The sequence below is a fragment of the Lycorma delicatula genome, chromosome 7, assembly GCF_047948215.1.
Source record: "Lycorma delicatula isolate Av1 chromosome 7, ASM4794821v1, whole genome shotgun sequence".
NCBI lineage: Eukaryota > Metazoa > Arthropoda > Insecta > Hemiptera > Fulgoridae > Lycorma > Lycorma delicatula.
In genome coordinates, this window is record NC_134461.1 from 65,513,410 (window position 1) to 65,541,000 (window position 27,591).

General features: G+C 28.5%; 1 protein-coding gene across 1 annotated transcript in view; it reads right to left on the reverse strand.

The window, feature by feature from the left end:
- Positions 1-624: 624 nt before the first annotated feature.
- Trmt61 (tRNA methyltransferase 61) overlaps positions 625-27,591 on the reverse strand; it is a 276,375-nt gene continuing 249,408 nt past the window's right edge. The window contains exon 5 of the mRNA XM_075371257.1: positions 625-1,004. Coding sequence (XP_075227372.1) covers positions 792-1,004 — 213 coding nt within the window. The 3' untranslated portion in view covers positions 625-791. The remainder of the gene's footprint in view (positions 1,005-27,591) is intronic.

A 27,591-nucleotide genomic window follows, 5' to 3' on the forward strand; every position in this document is an offset into this window, starting at 1 on the left:
CGAAGGTTTGGTGCCGATATTAAACTGCCTACTAGGAGGCTCCCTACCGTGTTCTCTACGAAAATTACGTTGAACTGCATGCAGTTGCTGACCGATATTCTAAAACCAAAACATACAGCGAGCACGTTCCGCACCAGTAAATGTATACATTTTTAAAAACAATAGTGACATCGCTGGGGGCGAATTTGTACTAATGAACTACACGAGTCAAATGTTGATGTGTTTTGCTATGAAATGAGACCTCAACCGAATTTTACGAATTTCAAAGTTATATAACAAATTATTATATGCTTTTAAAGTTGGGAACTCCTTTTTGATTAAGAAAATAAATAATTTATAAATGGGTAATATATACAATGCATTTTTTTTTAAACAAATAAGACTCATTATAAAGTCAGCATATTACATCGTTATCCAAGTTATTGCAATAAATTACTAGGATATATTCTTGTAAAAAAAAAAAAAAAATAATAAAGTGAATAGTTGGGAATAATAATCCATTAAATATATGATTATCTTATGTTAATTTTTCCGAGAAGATTATACAGCTTCAAAAAATAAATAATTTTTTTATACAACCTCAGACGGATCAATTGTCCAAAAATTTTATAAAAAAATGATATATATTTAAAAAAAATATTTATTACAAAATATATATAAATGTCATAAGTATTAATAAAAGAAGACATTATAATGATCCTTAATCAATTATTAATAATTCTTAGGCGATAATTTTCATAATTCTAAGACGTTAAGTCTTAGAATGACGCTTTAACGACTATAAGATGTTTCTAAGATGAAACGTTTTCCTCAGTTTTCACAGTAGTCAGCTTTTCACAATCACTAACTGTATCTTGATTGGTTGTTGTACTATCTGTCTTCGCTGAAATTGGATTACGAGCCCATACTGGTGGAAGAGTTGCAAACGTTAAATATCCTGTGTGGCCAGGCATTGTATTTTTAGCAACCGTTGTAATCATTGTTTTTGTATTCTCCGACTCGTTCTGTAAATAAAAAAATAACATAGTTATATAAGGCAATTTATAATTAACAATAACACAAATAAAATAAAAAAACAATTAAAATTTCTGGTAATTTTATACACAATTTATTTTTAAAAAATCCGATAGCAAAATCTCCCGATTTTCGTACATGATGTACTCGTAGTTTTGAAATGGGATTCCAAATTCATTAAAATCTGTTTAAAAATTCTACATTTAACGTTTGTTTCTTCATATACGGTTTATGTATAGGACAGGTATTATGTATAAAATAAATTAGGTTGACTTTATTAACCTAATTAAATTCTGTGTTGACTTTTTTAATTAGAGAGAATGAATATCTTTTGAATAGAAAAAAAATGAGTGAATAAAATATATGATAGATCACAAAAAAAAAAAAAATTAATAAATTGGTTGTTAATTTTACTTTTCAAATGTATTTCTTTAAAACTAAATGTGACAGATTATTTTATTTAATCTGTTATTAAAAAATAATTATATACTTCAGAAAAAAACTACACCAGAAATTTATTTATTTTTAATTCTAAAACCGTACTTAAAAATCATACTTTCATAAATTATATATTAAAAAATATTTTTTAGGTTTTAAAATAATTATTGAAATTATTTTGAAATAAATTAAAAAATAAGAAAACGAAATTATTTTTCTATAAATAAGATTTCACTACGGAAATTACAATTTTAAATTCTTGTTTAAAGGTTAAAAAATAATCCGTAAAAGCATTAGTTCAACTGTTTTTTTTTTTTTTTAATTTTACAGTTAGAATCTATAGATTTGCATTTTTTCTATAATTATTAATTTAAACGAAACATTATTAAAATGTGAACAGTTTTCGACCTTTATTAAAATAATCTTCTAAATTAAAAAAGAAATCAAACGACCGAAAATACTGTCTTGTTAAATATGAATACAGTTATAAAGGAAAAATTGTAATATTAAAATTCATTATCGGATAAGTATTATTAAATTTAAGTTCCATTAAAATGCCAGCCTACATCAGTACTAGGCTTTTCTGTAACGAGGGAGTACAGACTTTGTTACCAACCAGTGGGTTAAGAAATTACACATCCATACTTTATTTTACACTATATATAACCACACGTAATAACTGATTGTAATAGATCATGTGTGCAATAAAGATGTATCTATAGACATTTTTTTGCTAGTTATAACCAGTTTCATTTAATTTACCGGCCGCTATAAGGTTAAAATTTTAATTTTCCACTGCTGGAACTTGGATATGATTGGCCGAATACATGGCACAAACGAGAAAAAAGTAAGTTGCATGATGCAGGTGAGAGCATGGACCCGGTTGTGAGGAAATTTTGGGCTGGATGGTTGTTATTGAATTTCGAAGAAAAATATGATATTACCTTGGGCTGGGCGACAGAAGTAAATGGGGAAATTAATTTTCTTTACGTTGTGAGGTATGAGGAGCACGAAAATACCATTCACTTAAATTGTGGTTTCCTTGTATATATATATACACTTATTTACAGGCATAGGCATATGTATAAAATTTCGTGGCTGGAAAATCTCCAAAACTATTTGATCAATTTCAATGAAATTTAAATTTGTTGTATTAGTATATCTGAAGTTGGGGCATGTGAAAATTTAATGAAGATTGCTCGAGTTGTTCTCAAGTTACGATCACTTTAAAGTCAAAAAGATTTGAGTGAAGATGGAATGTAAATATGACTGCAGACTGCTGTTGGTGTATCGATAGAGACGATCCGCAGGCTGATTACAACAGAAAATGTGGCCTGAGGAGCGTTGAAAGGAAACGAAAAAGGCAGTACAAGTCTTCATAGAGGTAAAAAATGTACAAAAATCATTTCTCTAATTTCTATTACGTTTTTAAAAATAAAAATTTTCCATGAGGAATACGTATATAATATGACTTTTTTCCATTTTACTTTTTATTATTGTGAAACGTTCTTACGCGATAGAAAAAAACAGATTACAAAACACTTTCAAATTCCTTAATTTTGTTGACCTGTGTAATCTGGAGGATGAATAATTGTTGTCATTTGCTTAATTTTTATTGGCGTTCTTATTCTAACTAAATAGTGAAATAATCTTTGAGGGCGGTTAATGATAAATGAAATCTGCGATATTGCAGGATGAATATGTGTTATTATTGGTTTAATTTTTATCAGCTTTCCGATTCTGATTGGATAGCTACTGAAGTAATCTTTTGGGCAGAACTGTTGCCTTATTCTCTACGGCTACACCAGTTTCACTTTTTTTCTTTTTTTTGGGGGGAGGAGTGTTTTATCAGCAAACGCTTAAATGAATTCGAGCAAAACTTGATCCGAATCCAGAGGGTAGCCGAGACGCGCCAGTAGGGCCCGACGAAGGCTAGGTGTAATTTAAAAATGAAGAAAAAAAATTAAATTAAAACGAATCAAATAAGATGGTTAATATCGGCCAGTTGGTGGTGCTTAATAATATCTAGCGATTCTCGACAATTCTATGAACCAGAGAAAATGATGAAAAACATGATTTTAGTTAGTTAATTTTATTTAGTGCGTAATTTTTCAAGTTAGTCAGCTACTGAAAATTTGTGAGGTGGTGTAACATACGGCCCATATACACAGTTATTTGATCCAATAAATTAATAAGCACACACCCATAAATTGCACAACTTTATGTAAATAAAAAAATTGATTATCAAATATATAAGTTGTTACTCTAAAAAAATGGGCTAAGTAACGAGTGTAAAAAAAAATAAATGTAAAATCAAATTTGTAAATAATTAAAAAAATAAGTATTTTTGCAGTGATGTTTCTATTTTGCTGTAAAAACGGGTATGTTATTATGGTTCTACTACCTTTAAAATTAAAAATATTTCAATTAAATTATTAATTATAATATTTAAATAACTAATATTTATTAATTTCTCACCTCAAAAAAATAAAATAAGTTACGGTAGTTGTAATTGGGAATAAGTCAATGATAACGGATAAAGAATAAAAATAAATACGAGTACATATTCCACTGTATTATTTATCAAGCACAGTACAATCCCGCTATAACCTTGCTATCCGGAGACAACAATTATACCCACGTCATTTCGAAGATAAAGTGATAAACGAAAAAAAACAATGATAAATATTATTGTCGTTGCAACAGAATTACAATATTAACAAAGTTAAAAATTAAAATGTGGAATAAAATAAAATTTAGAAAAATAAAAATACAGCACTGAGTATGATTTATACAGTAATTACTTTGTTGTAGCTGAATCTCATTTTCACATGTTTTTTTCGATAAGTACTCTGATTATATCGTGTTTTAAGTACTCTACCTTATAGCATAATTGAAAATACAGTCTGAAGCAACTGATTTGAATTCAAAGTAATATACATATTACTTAACGGACTACACATTATGGCTACATATACGTATTTAGTAACAAATTGAACTGAATAAATGTATACGTTAGTACGTAAAATAAATAAACTTTTTACATCTAAAAAAAAATAAATAAATTCCAAGTAAAAAAAAAATTAATTCCCTATTTTTACTTCCTTGTAGGAAGTAAAGAAAGCGAAAAATTTCATTTACCAGATTTCAACAGAAATATTCATTTTGACCATCCCTGAATCCATTTTGACTAGTTTCGGCGTGACGTCTGTACGTACGTATGCATATATCTCGCATAACTCAGAAACGGTAAGCCGTAGTATATTGAAATTTTGGATTTAGGACTGCTGTAACATCTAGTTTTGCACCTACCTTCCCTTTTGATTGCATTTGACTGAACCAAAAGTGTCTAAAAGAGCCAAAAATCCCCAAAAATTTGGATTTTGGGCTTTCTCTTAACTGCAGTAATAAGTCCTCATTGAGAACTTTTCAACAATATATCATAAGTGGTACTTATTTTCATTGGTTACAGAGTTATAGCCAAGAGTTAATGAAATATTTGGATTTATAAGGGGAAGGTATATCGGTTAGAATTAGACTTCATCTCCTTTTTTTTTTAATTTAAATAATATATTGATTTATTAATAATTAATTATTAACTTCTCATCATAAAAAAAATTTACGATGAATAATAATAACTCAATAACAAAAAAAAATCTGAATTTTTAATGAAATAAGATTTTATGTATTTTCGTTTTAAAAAAATGTGTAAATGTAATTTAATGGGCGTACAAGGAAGTCATGTTTTGTCCACATCAAATTTTTAAATAATTCCCTTAATCTAAATATGAAGTTTTATACATTCAGATGTGTTGAGTTAATGTAGTAATGTGTTCTAATAAAGTAGTACTGCTTTAGATTTAAGGGAATTATTTTTGTTTGCTTGGAGTTCAGTTTTTTTAAAGAATTAAATAGTTCACTTATTTTACATGTAACTTCACAGGGCTAAATGTACTAACTACTGTTACTGTTACTAAATACGTATATGTAATTAAAAATGCATTTCTGTTATGTACTAATAAAATAATTTAGAAAAACTAAAAAATGACTTCAAAAAATAATAGAACTAAAATGTTACAAAAAATTATATTTTTATTTATTAACTAAAGAAAAAGTATTTACAGCAAATAACTATTGTTGAAGTCGGTGCCACCGAGCACAAATTAAACATAAAGTTACGTACCTCAATCGACCGCTAGGCGGCTAAATGTGGGATTCCCACACGTAAAATGGGAGAACGTACAACAATCGATTCTTATGGGATAAACGTTTAGAGGAGCTATGCTCACCGTGTCAGTTTAATACACAAACGTTTTTCAAACGAAACGAAATGGCAACGTTCCGCGACGGCTTGATATACGAGGAAGGAGAGTTACAGAAATCTGTACTCATCAGATTTGATGACGAGACTATTGGTCTAAGAATAAAAGATGTTGATGGTTGCGTAGCCATTTCACCAGTTTTTCTACATTCCAAGCGACAACAAAGGGATACGGTGATGTCGAGCGCAGAATCCTGCTACCACTTATATTAAGCTGAGCTGTAACTACTCTCGAATTGCAGGATACAACTCTTGACGGGGCAATTATAGATCTCGGGAAAAAAAATTTTACCAAGGGAAAGATTTATGTCGCTCATAGTCGAGTTAAAACTTTAGAGGACATCACCTTGTCTGATTTGGACCTAAATAAGTTATAAATAGACCACATTATGAGAAAGCTGTGAAAAAAGTTTCAGTATTGCGAGGAGACAATCGGAGAAGGTTTGCCAGTACCCGGTTAAAAAAAGTGTTTATTGCAAAATTATAATAACTGAACTTGCTTCATATAGGGTGATGTCGGCTGGGAGTTTGTTGTATGACTATTTATATTAAATATTGCAAAATTAGAATTTATTATTGCATAATATAAATATTTATATTATAATCTTGAAATCAGGGATTATACATTTTTTTACCATTTTATAAAAATATTAAATGTAGGCTTAATATTTATACGGGATTTAAAGGAAACTAAACAAGAAAAAAATTGATTGTTAAAGGAAAAAAATTGAGAAAAAAACAGTCTATAAAATAGAATGTTATTAATATCCTAGTCATACAGGGAACAGATCAACACTGTACTTGCGAGAGCGGTCAGCGGCTAAGGGTGCCGAGTCGTTCGGTTTTTTGTTATTTTTCCTAAGATTATCATCGGATTTGGTTAAAATTTATAATTGACCATTCCGAAAGATAATTTTTCGATTAAATAAAATATATCAAAAATCGGTTTATTAACGTAGGAAATAATTGATAACCTCCTCCGTTTTTGAAGTCGGTTAAAAATTATATTTTTTTTTAATACCTGGCAACAGTTTTTTTTTTTTTTTTTGTGGGACATCCTTCTATCCGCGTTATGGCGAGAACGTACTGTATTTGGTTTTAATTTTTTTTAATTATTATTTTTTAATAAATACATACACAACAAGATAAGTGTTTTGAAGGGTTGAGAACGTCTGTAATAAAACAGAATGGATAATTGAGAAAGTATGTAAACTGTAATAAAAATGTTGAAAATAAAAGATTATTATAGAACTAGAGAAAAAATACAACTTGTATGTCTAAACATGAAAAATCTTAATATGAAATTTAAATAAAAATATATTTTTATAATAATAAACACACACACATACACACACACACACACACACACACACACACACACACACACACACACACACACACACACACACACACACACACACTCACACACACATATATATATATATATATATAAAATTATTATAATTATTAACTCTAGCGACAAGATTAAAATAAGTAATAATAATTAAAATAAAAAAAAGAATTTACTTTAATAGTAAATAATGCAAATCTTATCATTCTATGAAAAAAAAATGTTCATCTAGAAAGGTAATATTTATAAGTAGTATTAAAAAGTATTAAAATTCTTTAATATCAAGTTGCAAAATGAAACTAATAAAAATTAAATATACTACACGCTACTTAATACAATAAAAAAATTGCAGTGTTATATGCTTATTGTGGTGTATTTGTGTAACTGTACAAGAATTTTAAATATCTAACCACTACACCATGTCGGAATATAATATTAATGTAATAATATGATTATATTAATAGGTCTTGTGTGTAATGGTAAGGCTTTTTTTTTAAACAGCTTCCATTTCCATATACATACGTCCTAGATATGGTGGTCATGAAGGCAGGCGTACAGTATGATAGAAAATATTATTACCTGAACATTTACTAAGACAAGCTATCCTTAACGTTAACATTAGTGAGGACATCAGCGTCAACGCTAGTTTCTTATCTCCCAACGTTTATTTTAATAACAGTTGCGAGCGCGCACTCAAACACGGACATAGATACATATATATATATATATATATAAATAAATAATCAATATCATAATAAGTGTAAAATAACACAAGCCTTCGTAAGTCGTTAATTTTTCATTTTAAATTTATATACAAAATAACATTCCACGATCAGATATACCTTTATACTGTATATATATAAATTTGATAAATTACTATGCGGTGTAAAGTTCTATAAATTAATTTTATCAAGTGATTTATAAATATTTATTAGTATTATGTGTAAAATAAAGGAAAAATTAAACGTTTAATCTATGATATTAATATACATGATTAAACGCGGTAAGCATCATTTTTACGATACGAATTTACATATAATATATAGATAAATTACTTCGTGATAAATTATAAACAACAACTTGATAGACCAAAAAAAAGGCTGTACGTAATGTGAAATAAAGTAATAATGAATAAACATCCAGTAGTTCAAAAATTTTTCCTATTTTCATTACGATTTCGTTTGGATCTATATCACAATTATTTTCTGTTACCTATACACACAATGACTCGGATGAAAGGGAATGATTGGAGAATGATTCAAGAGCATGAAATACGTAAAACAAAAAAATACAAACATATGTTTGAAAACGCTTCGTTATCGTGTTACGAATTTTCACCTGGATTTCAGTTCCCCTTTTCCGTATATAAGGGATAAAATTGACGGTTTCTTATACTTTTTGACCTGAAAAATCGAATAAAACATATCCAAGAACTGTACCTCCTTAGTTTTTATAATATCCAACGTAAAACACAAAAATTCGCTGATGAAAAACACGTTATTTTAGGTTTAAAGTATAATAACTTTGTTAAATGATTAATAAATGCGTAAATTTTATTATCAAAACTTGTAGAGAATTTAATTCTGAGAAAACCGTGATAATAAAGTCTACGAAAAACAAACAAAATATCAACTTAATTATTAAAAAAAAAAAAACGAGAACAAAATTTAACGAAAAAATATTATGAATCTGTAAAAAATAGAAACAGCTGTTTTTAGTAGAATAGATTTAGACCTTTGTAAAATTAGGTTGCAACACCAAACTTTGAAATTAAATTGTCATAAAATTACGGTTACGTGTTAATAATAAATGTTAGGCGGTTTAGTTACCCCCTAGACCAACCCCCACCAGGGTTGGTCTAGCGGTAAACATTTCATCGTAAATCAACATATTTCGAAGTAGAGAGTTCTAAGGTTCAAATCCTAATAAAGGCAGTAACGTTTATACTAGATTGTAAATCCGTGTGTTCTTTGGTTTCTAATTAGTTAAAAATATCTACACGGATAAACAATTATAAGCCTTACAAGTTCCAATATTTACTTGTTCAGGGGGAATAAACAGTATATTATATATATTACTAATATCACGTTACAAAACCTACCTGATAAAAAAATAACATATGTATCGAATTTAAAATCAAATGTTTAAAAAGTCGACAAAAAATAATACATTTTTTTCATATTTAAAAAAAACTTTTATTAAATTATTTATTGCAATTTTTTTTATACAATCACACTTTAATAATTATATATAAATCAATACATTTAAATTAAGAAAAAAGAAAGGAAATGAAGAAGTCGGATTCTCGCCGATGTACCTTCACCTTGTAAGATCCAAATATTTCATTAAACTTTTATTGGGCTATAACTCTGGAACAAATGAAAATAAGTACCACTTATGATATATCTTTCTCAATGAGGGCCTATTAATGCAGTTAAGAAAAACTCCAAAATCCAAAAGATTTGGATTACAGACTTTTCTGGATACTTTTGGTCCAGTCGGTTGCAATCAAAAGGGGGCGGTACACAACTAGATGTTACAACAGTCCTAATTTCTGCGGCTAATCGTTTTTGAGTTATGCGAGATACATACGTACGTACAGACGACACGCGGAAACTAGTCAAAATGGATTCACGGATGGTCAAAATGAATATTTCCGTTAAAATCTTAAAACCGAAATATCTGGCGATTACAATACTTTCTTGTACAAGTACAATGAAGGAATTCAAGGAAGATAATATTTCTTTGTTAAAAGGCTTCATGTATCATTGACCGTATTGAAAATTAAAATAATTTTTTTTTCTGTTTTTTTAACGGAAAAACGTTTTTATTTTTTTAATTTTCTAACGTGCTAATTTTTAACGTATCGTGCCAAGCTGCATTATAATTGACAGCACTAGAAATAAAGAAGGCTGTTTGTGAGCAAATCAATAGGTCATGTAAATAAATAAATATTTATTAATTAAAAAAGTTGAAACAAAGTTATAATACTTTGTTACCGCAGACTATTTATTTTTACATAGTGGAAAAATAATTATACAACAAAAAAATTACAAAATTTTTGTTTTGGGTATAATTTATAAAGAACTAATATCATCATTACACGTTTAAATAAACAAAAAAATAAAATAAGTTAAATAAATAAAAAAAATCGGTATTTCTGTTCTGCTCCTCACCTTTAAAGAAAGAAAACCTTTCTATTCTTTTACATTTAATATGTAAATAGAAGAAACTAAAAAAAAATTCCACTAAAAAATGAACAACCAATAAAATGTGTCTTAAGATTTATTTTTTGTTGGTTAGAGGTGAATTATGACGAAATTTTAAAATAATATTATTACTTAAAGTTACTACTACTAAGTTAGCTAGTAGTTACTAGTAGTTATTACTTAAAGATTACTGTTTAAACTTTTAATATTAAAATTTTAAATAAACCAAAAAGAAGTTTTAAATAATTCAAAAAAATTAAATTCCTATACTATGATTGGCTTTCCCAGCTCCAAAGTATTTTTTTTGAATCGCTTGCATTACTACTATAATTAGAAAGACATTTACAAAATCAGTAAAAAAATACCTCACCCATCCCCTAGAGATACTGACACCAAGATTTTACCAACAACTTCTCTCCATGTACAGGAAGTCTGTACAAAATTTCATCAAAATCGGTTAATTCAGTCAAAAGTTAATAAGTTCAAACACACCAACCCACGTAGGAACCCCCCTTTTTAGAATATTGGGTCATGAAACGTCGAGAATGCAAAAAACAGTAGCTCATTTTTTGACCGATTACCATACTTTCCTTCTTGCAGCATAGCTCCATAACTACGATGTCGGAAAAGTAAAAATGAATTTTAACAGTTTTCGCATACGTATTTTCGTGAAATAATAATTTTCCACTCAGAATAAAATCTAATATTTAAGATGATTCAATGAAATAAAGATAACATACAGATAAATCTTTTTTTATATTTCTATATAAAAAAGATAATATCTATCTTTTTTTGTGATATAACAGAAACTAAAAAAAGCAAAAACAAATACGCAAAAAAAAAAAATTAATTAAAATGTTCTTAATATCTGACACCGTTGGTATTATACAATTTATTTAACTATCCACTTATCAACAACTGTGAGTATTGACTAATTGACTATCCAAGTGCTTTCGTTTTATTCCTCCATCAGCAGGAATTACAGATTAATTATGAATTTTATAGCTGGGCATATAAATTTTTATAAATGGGAATTAAAATGAAAATAAAATTTAAAATTACTATGTTCATAACAGTTGATTGTCAATAGCTACCAATAAGTTAACGTTAAAAGAAAAACGTCTTGCCAGTAAGATGTTTAAAACAGTTATGAAGTATAAATTAATAATTATTGTATAATTTGCTTAAATAAAATATCATTGTCAAATCTGATTCGTTCATTTATAATTTATTATTATTATTTATATATATATGAAATTTCTCCAGTAAACTAGTTTTATGAATGTTATTAGAATATTCCAATATGTCAAAAAATTCGTTTGGATTATATTATGTTCATTCTGTATAATGTGTTTAGCAAAGTTAGATTGATCTTTATTATTTTTATTAATGCAATTGAAGTGTTCTTTAAATCTAATTGAGAATGAACGATTTGTCATACCTATATATTTTAAATCACAATTTTCACATTTAAGACTACATACTCCTTGTTTTTCTATTTTATTTTCATCTTAATTCCCGTTTATAAAAATGTATACGCGCAACTATAAAATTCATAATTAATCAGTAATCCATGATGATGGAGCAATAATCCGAAAGCGCTTGAATAATCAATACTCACAACTGTTAGTAAGAGGATACACTATATTAAAAACTGTATCGAACGCTACTGAAACAAAAATAAAATATGATACAAGCCAAAATATTATAATAAACTATGTAAATTATAAAAAAAGTAAACTAACTGTGATATCAATAATAAATATTTATAACTTAAATGATTATTGACAAAACAGAAATAGAAATATGGGCTATATATGTATTTTTTATTTAGAATATATAGGAACAATATGATTCATTGCAAAGAGGTTTACAGAAATGTCAAAGAGGATGATTCATTGTAAAACTATATATATATATATATATATATATATATATATATATATATATATATATATATATATAAACACCCTTCTCTTTTCGTATTTACTATACTACGATACATAACGTACTATATATATAGTATATATTAAAAAAGGTGCACTGTATTCGTGACCAGTATTTTTCAAAGGTTGACAAGTAAAGGCCGAAGTTGAATCTTGTTTAACTCATGATTTACTGGCAATATCTGTTTACTGTATCTATAATAACCTTACACGATAATATTTGAAAAAAAATTACCTAAGTATTTTGTGTGTGTGTGTACATATACACATACACTCAAACATATAGGGATGTATTGTCATAATAAGAACCACTACGTAATAGATTCACTTAGGATTTCCCTTATACAATAAACTTACCTTTTGAGTTATTTAAAGCGTTTTCTAATATTTGATAGATAATAAATTAAAATATTATTACCGAAGTTTTTTAACAACTTGATTTGTAGTTAAGAAAAAAAAATTATTCTGTGTTTTATTGGTTAAGTTAAAAAAGAAGCGTTGCTTTCATACTTTATGATCCTTCTAAGAATTTATATATTATTATCAGATCAACAGATATATTACTACAATATCTTATTACTATTAAATATGAGTAATAAAAGTTAAACTAAACAAATAGCCTATAATATAACAATATATAGTTATATTATTAGTAATAAATAATAATAACAAAAAAATTACGTATACAGTATTTAAAATATAATAGAGTAATATATTCATAAAAATAATTTATTACCATAGAAAAATAATTAAAAAAAAAATGGGTTTTGCAATTTCTTGTTATTTTGAAATAATAATAATAACCATTAACTGTCAGATAATCAGCGTTTAATAGATTAAGTAAGGACAAAATGCAGAAACTTTAAATCATATAAGTAGATAAAATATTAATAATCAATACCAAATAAGTATATTACCGTAAAACTATTTATTTTTTTTTGAAGGACAACTATTCATAACTTATTTAAATAAGTTAACATTTAATTCATTATACTCGGGTATTGTTAAAAATACATAAATAAATATTTTAAAATATAATACTGTAATATAATATATGAAGTTTACGTAGGAAGAATTTTAAATGAGATAGACATAATATTACCATTAATCCAATCAAAATTGGTATATAAATTATCTAGAAAGAAAAGGAGGAATTATATATATGTATATACATAAAAAAATATGATTTTTCGAAATGATTGACAGGTATGATATGCACTAAAAGTAATATCTGATAGTGTTGATAGGTAGAAGTAGGGATGCTAAAGTAAACATAAAAAATAATCACATACTATAACAAGATTTACAGAGAAATGAGAAAGATAGTTGTTTCTAAAGAATACAAAGGCTATTATTGCGGGGAAAATAAAATAGTATACTTCGTTACAAGTTATTATAATGGGAAATTTGATTCCAATATGTAAGAAAGAAATACAACTACAAAAAACCGTGTAAGACTATTGATATATTAAGTGCTTTTATCGTCTCGGTTCAGTTGTATGGTGATGATTCTAAGATTAAATCAAAAACCTCGTTAAAGATGTGTTCTTATTGATCATTGCCTAAGATTAGTTGAATTGATAAGGTTGGCAACGAGAATGTAGTATAAAAAATAGTTACTGACGACGAAGAAGTTATGAGGAAAAAGATGCAAGACATCCACAGAAAAAAAATCAAATTTAAAGTAAAATCATGGAAAATAGAAGATTAACGCCAAAGAAGAATTTCTATTGTTGAACAATTTAAGATGGTAATTTTCTGGTTCAATCTACTTTTTATTTCGATAACGTGGAGACAAAATTATAATTGCTCAGACGATTGCCAACGTTCCTAAACGGACATAGTACATAAATAAGAAGGTTAACGTATCAAAATCAGTCGCCAATTAATAATATCACTAAGAATTAAAACAATTTTTCACTATTTTCCAGTAGTTAAAACTCGTAAGAAAATATCGTGCACTAAAATTTATAGCAAAAAGTGAAGCAAATTTTGTAAAACCTCTGGGCGATATGCTAAAAAGGTGGCCAGATGAAACGATCCGGCTGAATAAATAAAGTTAATTTTCTTTTGATAGTCAACGATGACGCCGTGATAGGATAAGTGAATATATTTGTTTCATTTAACATTAGAGCTAGAGAAAATTAATTTGTTTTTGGTGAAATTCTTTTGAAATATTTTTGTGGATTTTTATTTTTATTTAAAAATTTCAAGTTGCAGAGGCCCAGATTTAATTCTAAGTACTTTAGCCATAGATAAATGGATTCGAATCTCTTAGACAATTCCAAAGGCAACCACTTTTTTCAGATCATCTTTAGAATACTTTCTTTAATTTTTCTAATAGTTTTTGTCATCCTCAGCATTTTAAAATAATTTATTATTTTTAGTATTAAGGTCTTGTTCATAAAATCTTTATAAAAATTAAAGAAAGCAAGCGAGATTTTTCTTATAAGTGAATAGAATCAATTCTGGTAATGCGGAATTGCTATAAACTATTCTAAATGATCTTTAAAAATCAAAATATTAGGGTTATTTTTTCATATCTTTTTACCCACAGCTACTCTTCCCTCTCACACACTCTCTCTCTCTCTGACCGAGAAATCAATTTGTAAAAGATCTGCTGAACTGGATATTATTCTGTGTAGTGTGGATCCTATTTTGAAAACATTGAAACTAAAAGCTTATCATCCACAACTGCATCAAAATTAATAGAAGATGACTTCGACAGGCATCTTGAGTTCTATGAACGGTTTGTAATACGCTGTGAGGCAGAACATTCAAAATCGCATTTTGGGGACGGATGAAGTTTCCTTTAAACTAAACAGTTGATATCAACCATCATAACTGTGTGTTCCGGAATGACACAAATCCGCACTAAATATCTCAGCAAGAAATAAATGTCCTAAGCATCAATGTGTGGGTTAGTGTATGGAGTGGTGGCATTGTTGGTCTTTTTTTTTTCTTTTTTTTTTTCTCTCAGCTTGTTGTTGGACCGACTTGTTGGTATTACGCCGCCCAGGGGAGTGTCTTTAAACTCAAATAGGCCTCCCCACCTACCAGCTTTATACCGGCAAGGCAGGTCGGTCTACCGGTTAGCTCTTTTTGAGAGTTCTTTATCAATATTGCCCCCTTGGGGACCCAAAAGGGCAATATTAATACACCACATTATTACACCACGCCAGACCCAGTTCGCCGCGACGCGGCGCCGGGTCCTTTCAGTATTCAGTGTGCTGTTGCCTGACTGTTACCCGTGGAGTCCTTGGTGGCTCATCAGTGCCAACACACCGCAGCATGCTGGACCTCACCAGCAAGGCTGTCCACCCAGTCCTATTCTAGCTAACACCTTGTCTTCTCTCATCGGAGTATTTCTGTAGAACAACTTGTCTAACAAAACTAGCAAAATTATTCCAGTTTGACTCTCTTCTTAGCATGTAGTCTATTGTTGTCTCTGGAGTTATACCTGTGAGTGCCTTACTATGTCTAAGTGTGTCCCACCTATTGCACTCAAAAAAGGTGTGCTCAGCATCATCTATCTCGTTGCAGTAGTTGCAAATTGGCTCTTCTCTCTTGCCTATTTTGTGCAGGTAGTTATTGAAGGAACCATGTCCTGTAAAAAACTGCGATAGGTGATGATCAACCTCACCAAATCTTCTCGACAACCATGGCTTGATGTTGGGGATGAGGGTTCTCGTCCATCGACCCACAGCTTCCTGCGACCATCTTTCCTGCCAGATATTATAAACGGTTTTTATAGTTTTTTTATACCTGATGCAAAGAAGTATTTGTCTTGTTTGAGCCACTTCCCCACAAATTCTTTGAGCTCCTCGTTGTTGCTGAATTTTTTTCCACGTAATGCCTCCTTGAGTGGACCAAACAAATGAAAATCCGAGGGACTCAAATCTGGACTGTAGGGAGGATGTATTTTCCAACCCATTATCCAATGGTTTTTCTTGGATAGGCAGTGTGATTCTTCAGCTAGGCAGTGTGAGGGCGAGCACTGTTGTGTAGCAATATCACGCCTTTTTTCTCTCATTGCTGGCTTTACTTTTTTTTCATCAGCATGTCTGAGTAGTATACACTCTTCAAATAATCACAAAAGACGACACCTTGGGCATCCCAAAAGACGGTCAACATGACTTTTCCCGCTGGTGCTTGCGTCCTGAACTTCTTTCGGACAGATGACCTGGTATACCTCCATTCCATTCTTTGTCTTTTGGACTCTGGTTCAAAATGGTAAACCTAAGTTTCATCAAACGTTAAAAAGTTTGTTTAGAAAAGGGTCAACTTCCCTTTCATAGCGTTCTTTCAAGTCTGTACACACTTTGAGTCTTGTTTCCTTGTGTTGTTGCCTTAACTCTTTCGGGACCCACGTTGCACTTGTTTTGCTGTACTTGAGCTTGTTAGTGATAACGTTAAGAACTGTGCCAACACTCACTGCGACTATTTTTGAAAGCGAAGGAGTTGACACTTCAATTGGCCGGCCAGAAAGTTGCTCGTCAGTCACTGCGGTTCGACCGAACTATTCTACCCACTTATAAAAATTTCCCCGATTCATACAACTTTCACCATACTGTAAAATCACTCGAGTAAAGATTTTAGCCGATTTTTCAACTTCAGAAAGCAAAAAAATGGATCATTGAACGTTACTCAACTAATGTGGAAACTTCAAGCGGGCACGCCATCGTTAAATGCAACATTGAGGTTATAAACAAAACAATTTTTATCCGTCAGGTCTTCTCAGCTCACCCCATTAATGCCAACCTAATTTCATGAAAGTACAAAACTCCTCCTACAAACTGTTTCATTTCTACATCAATTTGTCTCTTTAATTATTGAATGTCCCTCGTACATAAAAAACTTTTCATTTCTTACTTCATAAACTCTAATACACAATATTATCTTGTAATACTGTATTTAAAAAAAAAAAAAACATTGTTTTCCTAGCATTTCTATTAAAACAGTACACGAAATAGCAGTCAGTAAAAATTAAGTTTAAGAGGAATTATTTAGAACCGAAAATGATTGAGAAAAACGTAAAATCGCAATAACGGGTGGACTGTATACATATTTATATATTAATAGGTGCTACTTCATCCTAGCCGGGTTTGTAAATTTTAAGTTATAAATGAAGAAACATATTGTTAGAAAAAAATATAATGCAATAACACTGAATATTCACAATAAAAAAATTACATCATGTTGAAGCTAGCAACCACGAATAACTAAAAATGTTATGAAAAAATCAGATGTTCTTTTCATTTATTATTTGGTTGCTAACAACTTATATTATTTATTTTACTAATTTGACAGTGGCGATATTTCCAACAAACCGAAACTAGTTTTTGGCTAAGAAATTTGATTAAATAAAGAGAAATTGTTTAGTCGAGAAAAGATTAAGAGAAGACGAAATGGTATTAACAGAATATAATGTTATCTATAATAAAATAAATCATTATTCGATTTTAAGATCAAACAATAAATCATTATAAACAAGGTATCAATGATTGATAAATTAAAACGTCGTTTAAAATAAATTATTAATAAGACATACAAAAATAAAAAAAAAAGATAAGAATGAAAAATACAGTAATTGTCATACCTAAAGAGATCTAGAAGAATAAAATAATAAATCTTAGAAGTCATAAATATGAAACACAGTATGCATGTATCTATATATATATAAGTGTATGTATGTATGTATATAATTTAAAACAACTGTCCGCTAGTTGTCGGAAGTTATACCTACAGTCGAGATTATATTGATAAGAGTGGAACGACAATAGGTTGAGAAGTTACTGTGCATTATGGTCGGCGTATGGCACTTTCACCATCACACAGCTTCAAGTCGGATGGATTTACTTAATGTAAGAAGATTTTATATACTCTAAATGTAGGTGGTGTGTGAGAGAAAGAATATAACAAAAGTGGTGATCGAGAAGAATCCGCGCGCGCGCGTGTATATATATATATATCATATAACGTTTAAAATGGCTCGAAGTAAAGAAGACTGAAGATTATTCTACCGCCCCAGTTCTGCAAGGCAACTGTTTTATTTATAGGACCAGCTAGCTACAAACCGGTATCAGACACACACATACACACACACAAAACATATTGAAAGAAAGAACCTGTGTAGTAGGTGTAAACCAGCTGGGAAAAATTAATAACCAGTAAAGCTTATTCGTTTTATTTCTATATACATTTTTTCCTTTTCTATTTTGTTAATGCATTACTAAAAACTTCAAATTATCAGTTGTTAAAGAAGTCAAAACTAAAAGAAGGTAATTATTCATCTGTCAACAAACAGTAAATGTTATTTTACAATTACATACACACATATATAAATATACACGCATACGCACATACAAACAGATAAAAAAAGTTTAATATACATTTTGTAAAACTGATCGTTTACAGATATATATTTAGGTTAAAGGTAATTAGTTAAGATTCATATTTATAATAATACTACAGTAAAATGTCATTTAAAAATTGAAATAGCTTACTAAAACAAACTTTCGGTAATGATAGTGCAATTATAAATTGATACGGAACCATAAGTAGGCGTATACATTACTACACATACTATCGGTAAAATATCGCCTCATTACCTACCCGTAATCTAAAATGTACTTAAGTAATAGGAAAATTAAACTATCAATTATATAAAAACGGGTACAAGAAATAATGATATATTTAATATACGAAAATACTTTTTTAGAGAGTAATAAGAATAATAATAAACTAAAAACAATTTAGAAATTGTTTTCTAAAAACAATTAGAAACAATTAGAAATAGAACTTCAATTCAATCAATTTACAATCAACACCAGATAAAATGGACGATTCCTTAACACATTCAATTGCAATTATTGTTGTAAAGGAGTGAGGATATGCACCCGAAGTACTTTAATTACTCAACTTATTCTTCATAACCCTCCAATTACGAAGCTTACCCGATTTAAATCACTAATGACTGCTTCAGAAAGGAAGGCTCTCAAAGATATGGAAACACCATTCTAAAGTGACGATCTTAGAGTTTTTCAGTACTAATTAATAACCTGAAAAGGGGTAAGCCCATGGAACATTTTACCCGAAATATCTCGAATTCAACAATAAAAAACAGGACTTTTTAAACATTTCCTGACCATGTGGATCATAGTTATTTCTAAGTATTGATGAATAAGAATGATAAGCCACGATAAAATTTCAATCATTTACTTGTATATCATAGGAAACAAAATGAAGTGATGGGATCAAAGTTTGTATATCTATGCATAAGATTAATAAATAACTAATTTGGGTAATGCTATTCTATAAAGAATCATATATAATAATATACAACACAATTGAATATTTTTAATTAATTTATAATATTTAGTAATTTATAATATTTTATAATTTATAATATTAAGTTATTAACAACAAACAGTATTTCTTGCCTGCATATGTACCAAAAATATAAAACTAGGATAAAATGTTTAATTCTTCACAGAAACACATAACACTTTCTCACCGATTAAAAATTTAATAACAAAGAAAGATTCTTTCAGTGAATATTATTTCAGTAATAATTATTATTGTTAGAGGGCGAACTAAAATGAGTCAAAAGTTACCCCAAAACGGCGCACTCATTGTTAAAAGACAGCTATCACTCTATGCTAAGCTTACTAGGAAGAATAATTCGTGATGTTGCTTCTTGTTATCTTCTTCAACGAGTCGAATACAGTTTTTTACACCAGTCTGCCAAATTCACCAAAATGCCAATGATACGTAGACTTATAGAAGATATTTTCATCACGGCTTATTTTGTAGTGGAAATTAATTTTTCTTAATAATTCTGGATAGAACGTTTTGAACCACAATTGTACATGCCTCGGAAACGTAAAAAAGATTGAGTTTGGTATGGGTGTAAAAATATTCATTGTACCCCTTTATTCTGTAATACAATCAATTATTTTCATTGCCTCAACACAGTAGGGAAAGCAAAGACGTTGACTTAAAGTCGATATATCGAAAGTTTTCATTTCACAAATGAAATAGGATTGGAAAGTGTTCAGCAAAGTCCGTTTATGATCTGTGTTCTTTCTGTTAGACTAAAAAAATTATTGTCCTCTTCTAATAATTTATTTTCCTTTTTAATTTATGTAGCTATCCAGTACCATTTCTTGTTCTTAAATTAAATCCTTATTTGTAGCAAATTCTAAATTCTTCCAAATCCCGTGAATTCCATCTTCTTAAAGTTTACGATTTACAAAATAAAAAACCATGCATCCTGATAAGATATTTCATTGGTCGTCAAATTACATCGAGATTTATGTAAATGTTGATTAAGTTTAAAACGAAGTAGGAATTAAAATATTATACATATTTTTGGAAAGTTGTGTTTTTTAGAAATGAAATTAAGATATAATGGTAGAAAGAACAATCTATTTAAATTTTACATCGAATAGCAGTCCTGGTGAAAAATCCTGTGACAAAACATTCATTTGCCATATTGCTATATGGAAAATTATTTTATCAATTTTTAGTGCTATATGTACAGCATACGCATATTTCTTTTGGGATAGAAGTTACGCTAATTTTTTAGAGTTCAATAATTTTTTAAAAATATTAAGTTAAATATTATTAACTGAATGGCCTATTTTTTGTGTGTTTAAGTTTGGTTATTATAGCTAATGCTAAATTAGCGAAATGTAGTAGAAATAACAGAGATGGACCACTGAATGTGAAAATAGGAGGAGAAAAGATTATGGAGGTAGAAGAATTTTGTTATTTGGGAAGTAGAATTACTAAAGATGGACGAAGCAGGAGAGATATAAAATTCCGAATAGCACAGGCGAAACGAGCCTTCAGTCAGAAATATAATTTGTTTACATCAAAAATTAATTTAAATGTCAGGAAAAAATTTTTGAAAGTATATGTTTGGAGTATCGCTTTATATGGAAGTGAAGCTTGGACGATCGGAGTATCTGAGAAGAAAAGATTAGAAGCTTTTGAAATGTGGTGCTATAGGAGAATGTTAAAAATCAGATGGGTGGATAAAGTGACAAATGAAGAGGTGTTGCGGCAAATAGATGAAGAAAGAAGCATTTGGAAAAATATAGCTAAAAGAAGAGAGACTTATAGGCCACATATTAAGGCATCCTGGAATAGTCTCTTTAATGTAGGAGGGACAGGTAGAAAGAAAAAATTGTGTAGGCAGGCAACGTTTGGAATATGTAAAACAAATTGTTAGGGATGTAGGATGTAGAGGGTATACTGAAATGAAACGACTAGCACTAGGTAGGGAATCTTGGAGAGCTGCATCAAACCAGTCAAATGACTGAAGACAAAAAAAGCTAATGCTACAAAAATTATTAGTTGCAATAAAATTACTATTCCACCAATTAAACTTGAGTAACATTTTCAACAAAACCCTAAAAAAAAGAACAGAAATAATAATAACGATATTTCTTGAAAAAATAGGTCCAACTGAAATACACAAAAACAATATTTATTTATTGGTATATATTTATATACATGACGACTCAATTAATGAAACCGGTTTTATTTAGGATAGGGTAGGCAATGACATAATTGTACATTTGTATGCATTATAAAACGCATGTAGCATGTAAAATGTCTATTCAACAAGTAAATTTTACTTTATTGTTTATTTATACTGAAAATTAAACACCAAGTTGTTCAGTACTATAATTTTAATTCATATTTGGAAACCAGTTTCATTAATAATATGCACGTTTTAATGTAAAAAAAAATCAAACGTGCAATGTGACAATTTAGTGCCCATAATAAGCCCATTAAAAACATACACGATAAGTCAAAAACATTCTTGAGTCAATACAATCCTCACTGCTTCTATACATGTTCAAATTCATGCGATGAATCGAATCCCAAGAAAACTTCCTTGTTTCCTTTTTACTTTTAGTCTTTTTAAGTGATGAAATATCTTTGAATCTTTTATTCTGTTTCACTGTGATTTTAATATAAGTAAATAAGAAAGAATCGACTGATGCTAAATGTGGCGATCAGGGTAGATGATACATGACGAGAATTATTCAATTTATTAAAAAAAAGGGAACACGATCGATGAATACGCTGATACATTATTATGCAGAATTCAGGTTTAACAAGATGAATTCAACGATCAATTGCACTTTTTTTTTTTAATAAAATTTACCTTTTACCGTTTATAGTCAAAATAAAACATAATAGTGAGATTTTTACAGTTTCAATTTTTAAGCTTTCTCTTCCTTCGGACTCAGCCAATTTCAACTTCGCGTTTAGATATTTGATCATTCACGTAACACTAATTTTCTTCAGCCGTTAATGTTTTAAATGAAAAAATAAATTTTATAATTCGAACAAAGACTTCTTTTTTAAAATCTTCGACTTAAATCTTACGTACAATCTGTCTGTTGATTCCTTTTGACTTTTTTAAACAACTGAAAATTAATGTCAGATTTTGGGCAAACGCGTTTGAATTAGTTCTGTAAATTTTTGTATTCCGATTATTGAAGGACGGCCTGTACATCCATCGCTCCCTAAGATTCACATTCTTCTTTGAATCATTTATACTACACAAATAAGTTGTTTTAGATAAAAATTCTATTCCTTAATCAATTTTAAACATTTTGAATAATGTTTCTTAATTTCCATTATTACGCACAGATAATTTTCAAACATTATCCCAACAGTTGCAATTCTCAACTGTGCTAACTGAAAAGTTTGAAATTTGTCTGACTTACTTACAAAAAATATTCTAGCTAATTAATACGTCGCCGATAGGTAATGTTAGTAATATGAATGTAATAAAAAAAAGAAAGCTTTTTACGGACGGCCACTATAGTTTCCCAAAATTCTCACTACATAAAATGTATTTTTGTGTAATGAAAAAAAATCATTTAATTCCAATAAAATCAGTGCTGACATTCTAGTTTTCAGGAACACAAACCTAACATCCAAATATGTTTCTGGCGTAATCTGGTAAAAGGTAATCAGATCAACTTGAAATATCGTTACATTGAGATTTCAATCCACATTTCTTGGAACATCTAGGAATGAAATAAGGGTAAATGGGAACGGCTAAAGTCATATTAAATAACTAAAGATAAACCGGTTTCAATAGATAACATCGAAATTAACAACGGTGGATATAATTCCGTTCAATTTTTGGTACGCGATTAAAGTTTTAGCGGAGAGTTAAAATAAATTTCTTGATCCCAATGAAGAAGTAACCTTTTACGGAGAACATCTTCAACGGCAGTATAAACTATAATAGAACTGATGAAAGTATTCTCACATCATTTCCGAAAGTTCTGGAAGCATGATTACGAGTATTTAGACAAAAAAATAAATAGTTTAATCGAAGTAATTTTTGGTTTCCGTGGATATTCAATGAATAGACAATTTTATCTTACGTAGGTTACATTTAAAAAAAAAAAATATTATGGAAATAACCAATATCATCAAATATTATTATTATTATCGTTATTATTGATCTTGGATGATAATATCAATTTATTAAATAAACTTATTTATTACATCTTACGTAGGTTACATTTAAAAAAAAAATATATTATGGAAATAACCAATATCATCAAATATTATTATTATTATCGTTATTATTGATCTTGGATGATAATATCAATTTATTAAATAAACTTATTTATTACTTAATTAAAATTACGGTTTTACGTCATATTTATCTTATCTGATGAAAAAAAAAATAAAAGAATTAGGAACAATCAACAAAAGTTTGCTGCAGTCAATTTAACAGAAGTATGACTTTCCTCCTATTAATTTTGTATATTTTTTATGTATAACACGTGTAGAAAACCGAAGACTGTCAGTACCTATTCGCGTGGAAAAAACCAAGTTATTCCTGAATTTTATGAATTAATTTATGGAGGAATAAAACCCCCGTAATGACGTAAGTTAAATAGTTTTATTAACTCTAAAAATTATCTAAACCTAATTTTTTTTGCATATACTTTAGGATACTTTACTTTTAAAATTTGATTTTTTAAGACGATACACAATATTTACTTATAAGAAAAGGATTGTATTAAAATATTACCAGCAAAATCTTTTCATCAGTAAAAACAAGTAAAATAACATACAATGTATAACATGACGCACACAGTAGGAATACAAGACCTACCCTAATGCATATATCCGGATATTGTAAATACTAAAAAGGTGAGAAGAAAAAGACAAAAAGATTTGAAGAGGAAACTCACCCGTTTAAACCTGATGTAAATTGTACGTTTTAGAAGGCGCCATATCGTGTTCTATAATCCAGAGAAGAGTTTATAATACGATACTTCCCCCATGAGTAGTTAGTTGCCTTATGTCTTGATTTACAACCTGGTCAGGTTCGACTTCCCTATTCCATTTTATACAACCCTCTTGAAAGTAATTTATATTAAAATTAATGAATGCTAACAATATTTCTAATATATTAAAATTAAATCTACCATACAAACAATGAAATATATATATTTATTTTCTATAATTATAAAAAATGGAACGTTACAAAAAGAATAATGAATATCCAAACTAAAAAAAATTTACATTAAAGGAAAACTGTTGAATTTAAGAGAAAAACTATTTTTTACTTCCTTGTACGAACTGAAGAAACTATTGGATAATGAAAAATTTCGGTTTTCAGAATTCAATGAAAATATCCATTTTGACTAGTTTCGGCGTGAGGTCTGTACGTAAGTATGTATGTATCTCGCATAGCTAAAAAACGATTAGCCGTAGGATGTTGAAATTTTGGATTTAAGACTGTTGTAACATCTAGTTGTGCACCTCCCTTTTTGATTACAATCGACTGGACCAAAAGTGTCCTAAAAAAACCCAAACCAAAACATTTGGATTTTGGAGTTTTTCTTAACTGCAGTAGTAATAAGCCCACAATGAGAGCTTTTCAGCGATATATCACAAGTGGTACTTATTTTCATTAGTTCCAGAATTGTAGCCAAGAGTTAATGAAATATTTGGGTTTATAAGGGATTGTAGGGGAAGGCACACTGGTTCGAATCAGATTTCATCTGATTTTTTTAATTTTTTTTTTTATTTAAATATATTGATTTATTAAAATTATTAACCTCTGTAAAACTTTTTTACAATAAATAATAATTCAATAATAATAAAAAAAATGAAAAAATATCAGAAGTTATTAATGAAAGAAAATTTTATGTACTTTTCATTAAAAAAAAATGTATATGTAGTTTAATTAGCGTACAAGGAAGTCATGTGGTTCCACATCAGATTTTTACAAACGTTTTAAACAGCAGATTCAAACTGATTATTATTAAATATAATGTAGAATACGTACAATAATGTAAAATAAACGGCTCTTCTATAAAACAACCAAATATTAAAATTAGTTAAATTACAAAGGCTCAGATAAGAGTGTACGTATTAAAATTATTCTTTTCTAGGCCCAGAAAATATATGAATATGATGTATTATGATCCGATAAAAATTTTCACAAATCACAAGACTTTCAATAAATTATACTTAAAAAAGGGACGTAAATATATTACGCAAATGAACTGGAATTAAACAAAAAAACTTTTATTTATTTTCAATATAAGGTTTCTTAATTTTTTTTCAGAATGGAACATCACTTAATTTTTAAAACTGCATGTATAACCCAAAAGAAAGTTCAAATCTTTTACACAATAAATTAAAAATAACTGTAAAATATTTCTTATATTATAAAATTCCATTTTTTAGATTCCCGTTGATAAACACTTATGATTTGTTTTTCATCTCAAACTTGCTTTCCGGAAATTATTTTGTCAAATTGAAATTTTTTAAATTACAGAGACGTATTCTTTTTGCGTGCAGAAATGATAAAGGAAATGGAAATTATTTTAAGTGCCATACGAAATTTAATATTTAATTTTAAAACCGGATGATCTGCAAATAATAAATGTTCATACTTCAATGCAAGTTCGAGCAACTTTTTGATTTCCTACAGACATATTTTTTATTTTACAATCGAGATATGAAATACTAATATCATACTGATTTCAATATTAATTTTCACTATCCGTGAACTTAATTAATGTTTTTATTATTTACATTTTTTTTTTTTGAAAATTATCCTGAAATATAATTAATAAAGATAAAGTTGAATGACAGTTGTCTAAGTTGCACATATTAAAAGAAATTAATAAAAAACCTAAACAAGAAATGATTAGAATATACTAAGTTGTACGTATTCATACGTACGTAGTCATCCACCATAAAAAGGCGGTAACAGAAAATGTTAGTCTTTACTAGTATTATAGACACGTGATCCGGGATGCAGCAATAGCATTCCACAACGGACTTCGATAAAATCTCTCAACCCGTGAAATTTAATAACAATTCACATACAGATAGTTCCACACCTACAATAACCGTTTATTAAACCATTTTCCCTCTTCTATAATATATATATATATATATATATATATATATATATATGCACCACAATATACTGATAAAATCCCGTCACTATGTCCATAATATACATGTAAAATTTGCAGAATATCTATAATAATAACTACAATATTACGGACATAAAAATGATTAATTTCATTCTTTTATGATAATAATTACAATATAATCACCTCATGTTTAAACAATCAAAAAATTACGTAACAAACATCTGCACAATAATTTTACGAGCTATTATGATAAATATAAACTAAAATAAAAAATAAAAGCAAGCTATACCCATATTAGAACACAAAACAAACTGGGTCATTGTATACCTAATAATATATTCAATATTAGATACAGTCGGCAAAACTTTTTAAGCATGCGTATTTACATAATACATAAAAATTATTACATGGTATAAATACATAAATATAGTAATAAACATGCAAAACAGAATAAATATTGCAAAATATTTTTGTTTTATTATTCTTGTACAGAAGAAAGATTCATAAAGATGCAAAATAAACGTGCTAGTAATATTTTTCTGTATAAACTGAATTATTTGATATTAGAAATTGAAAGAAACTAAGCTAAATTAACGTTTTGTAATCTTTCAATAAATTACATAAAAAATTAAATCTTATACTGAATTTTGCTATATATGATACAAGTTACGTATACTATACTTTAACGATAAAATAAATTAGGTCTCTTGTAACATCATTAATTGGATAAACAGAAATAAAACAATGCTATCTCAGCACAGCCACAGAAACACGAAAATCGATTACATTGTCACCTACATTGTATTTCTATATATGTAATAAGCCATAACCGAAAAATGTTAACAAGAAAATCTGATAA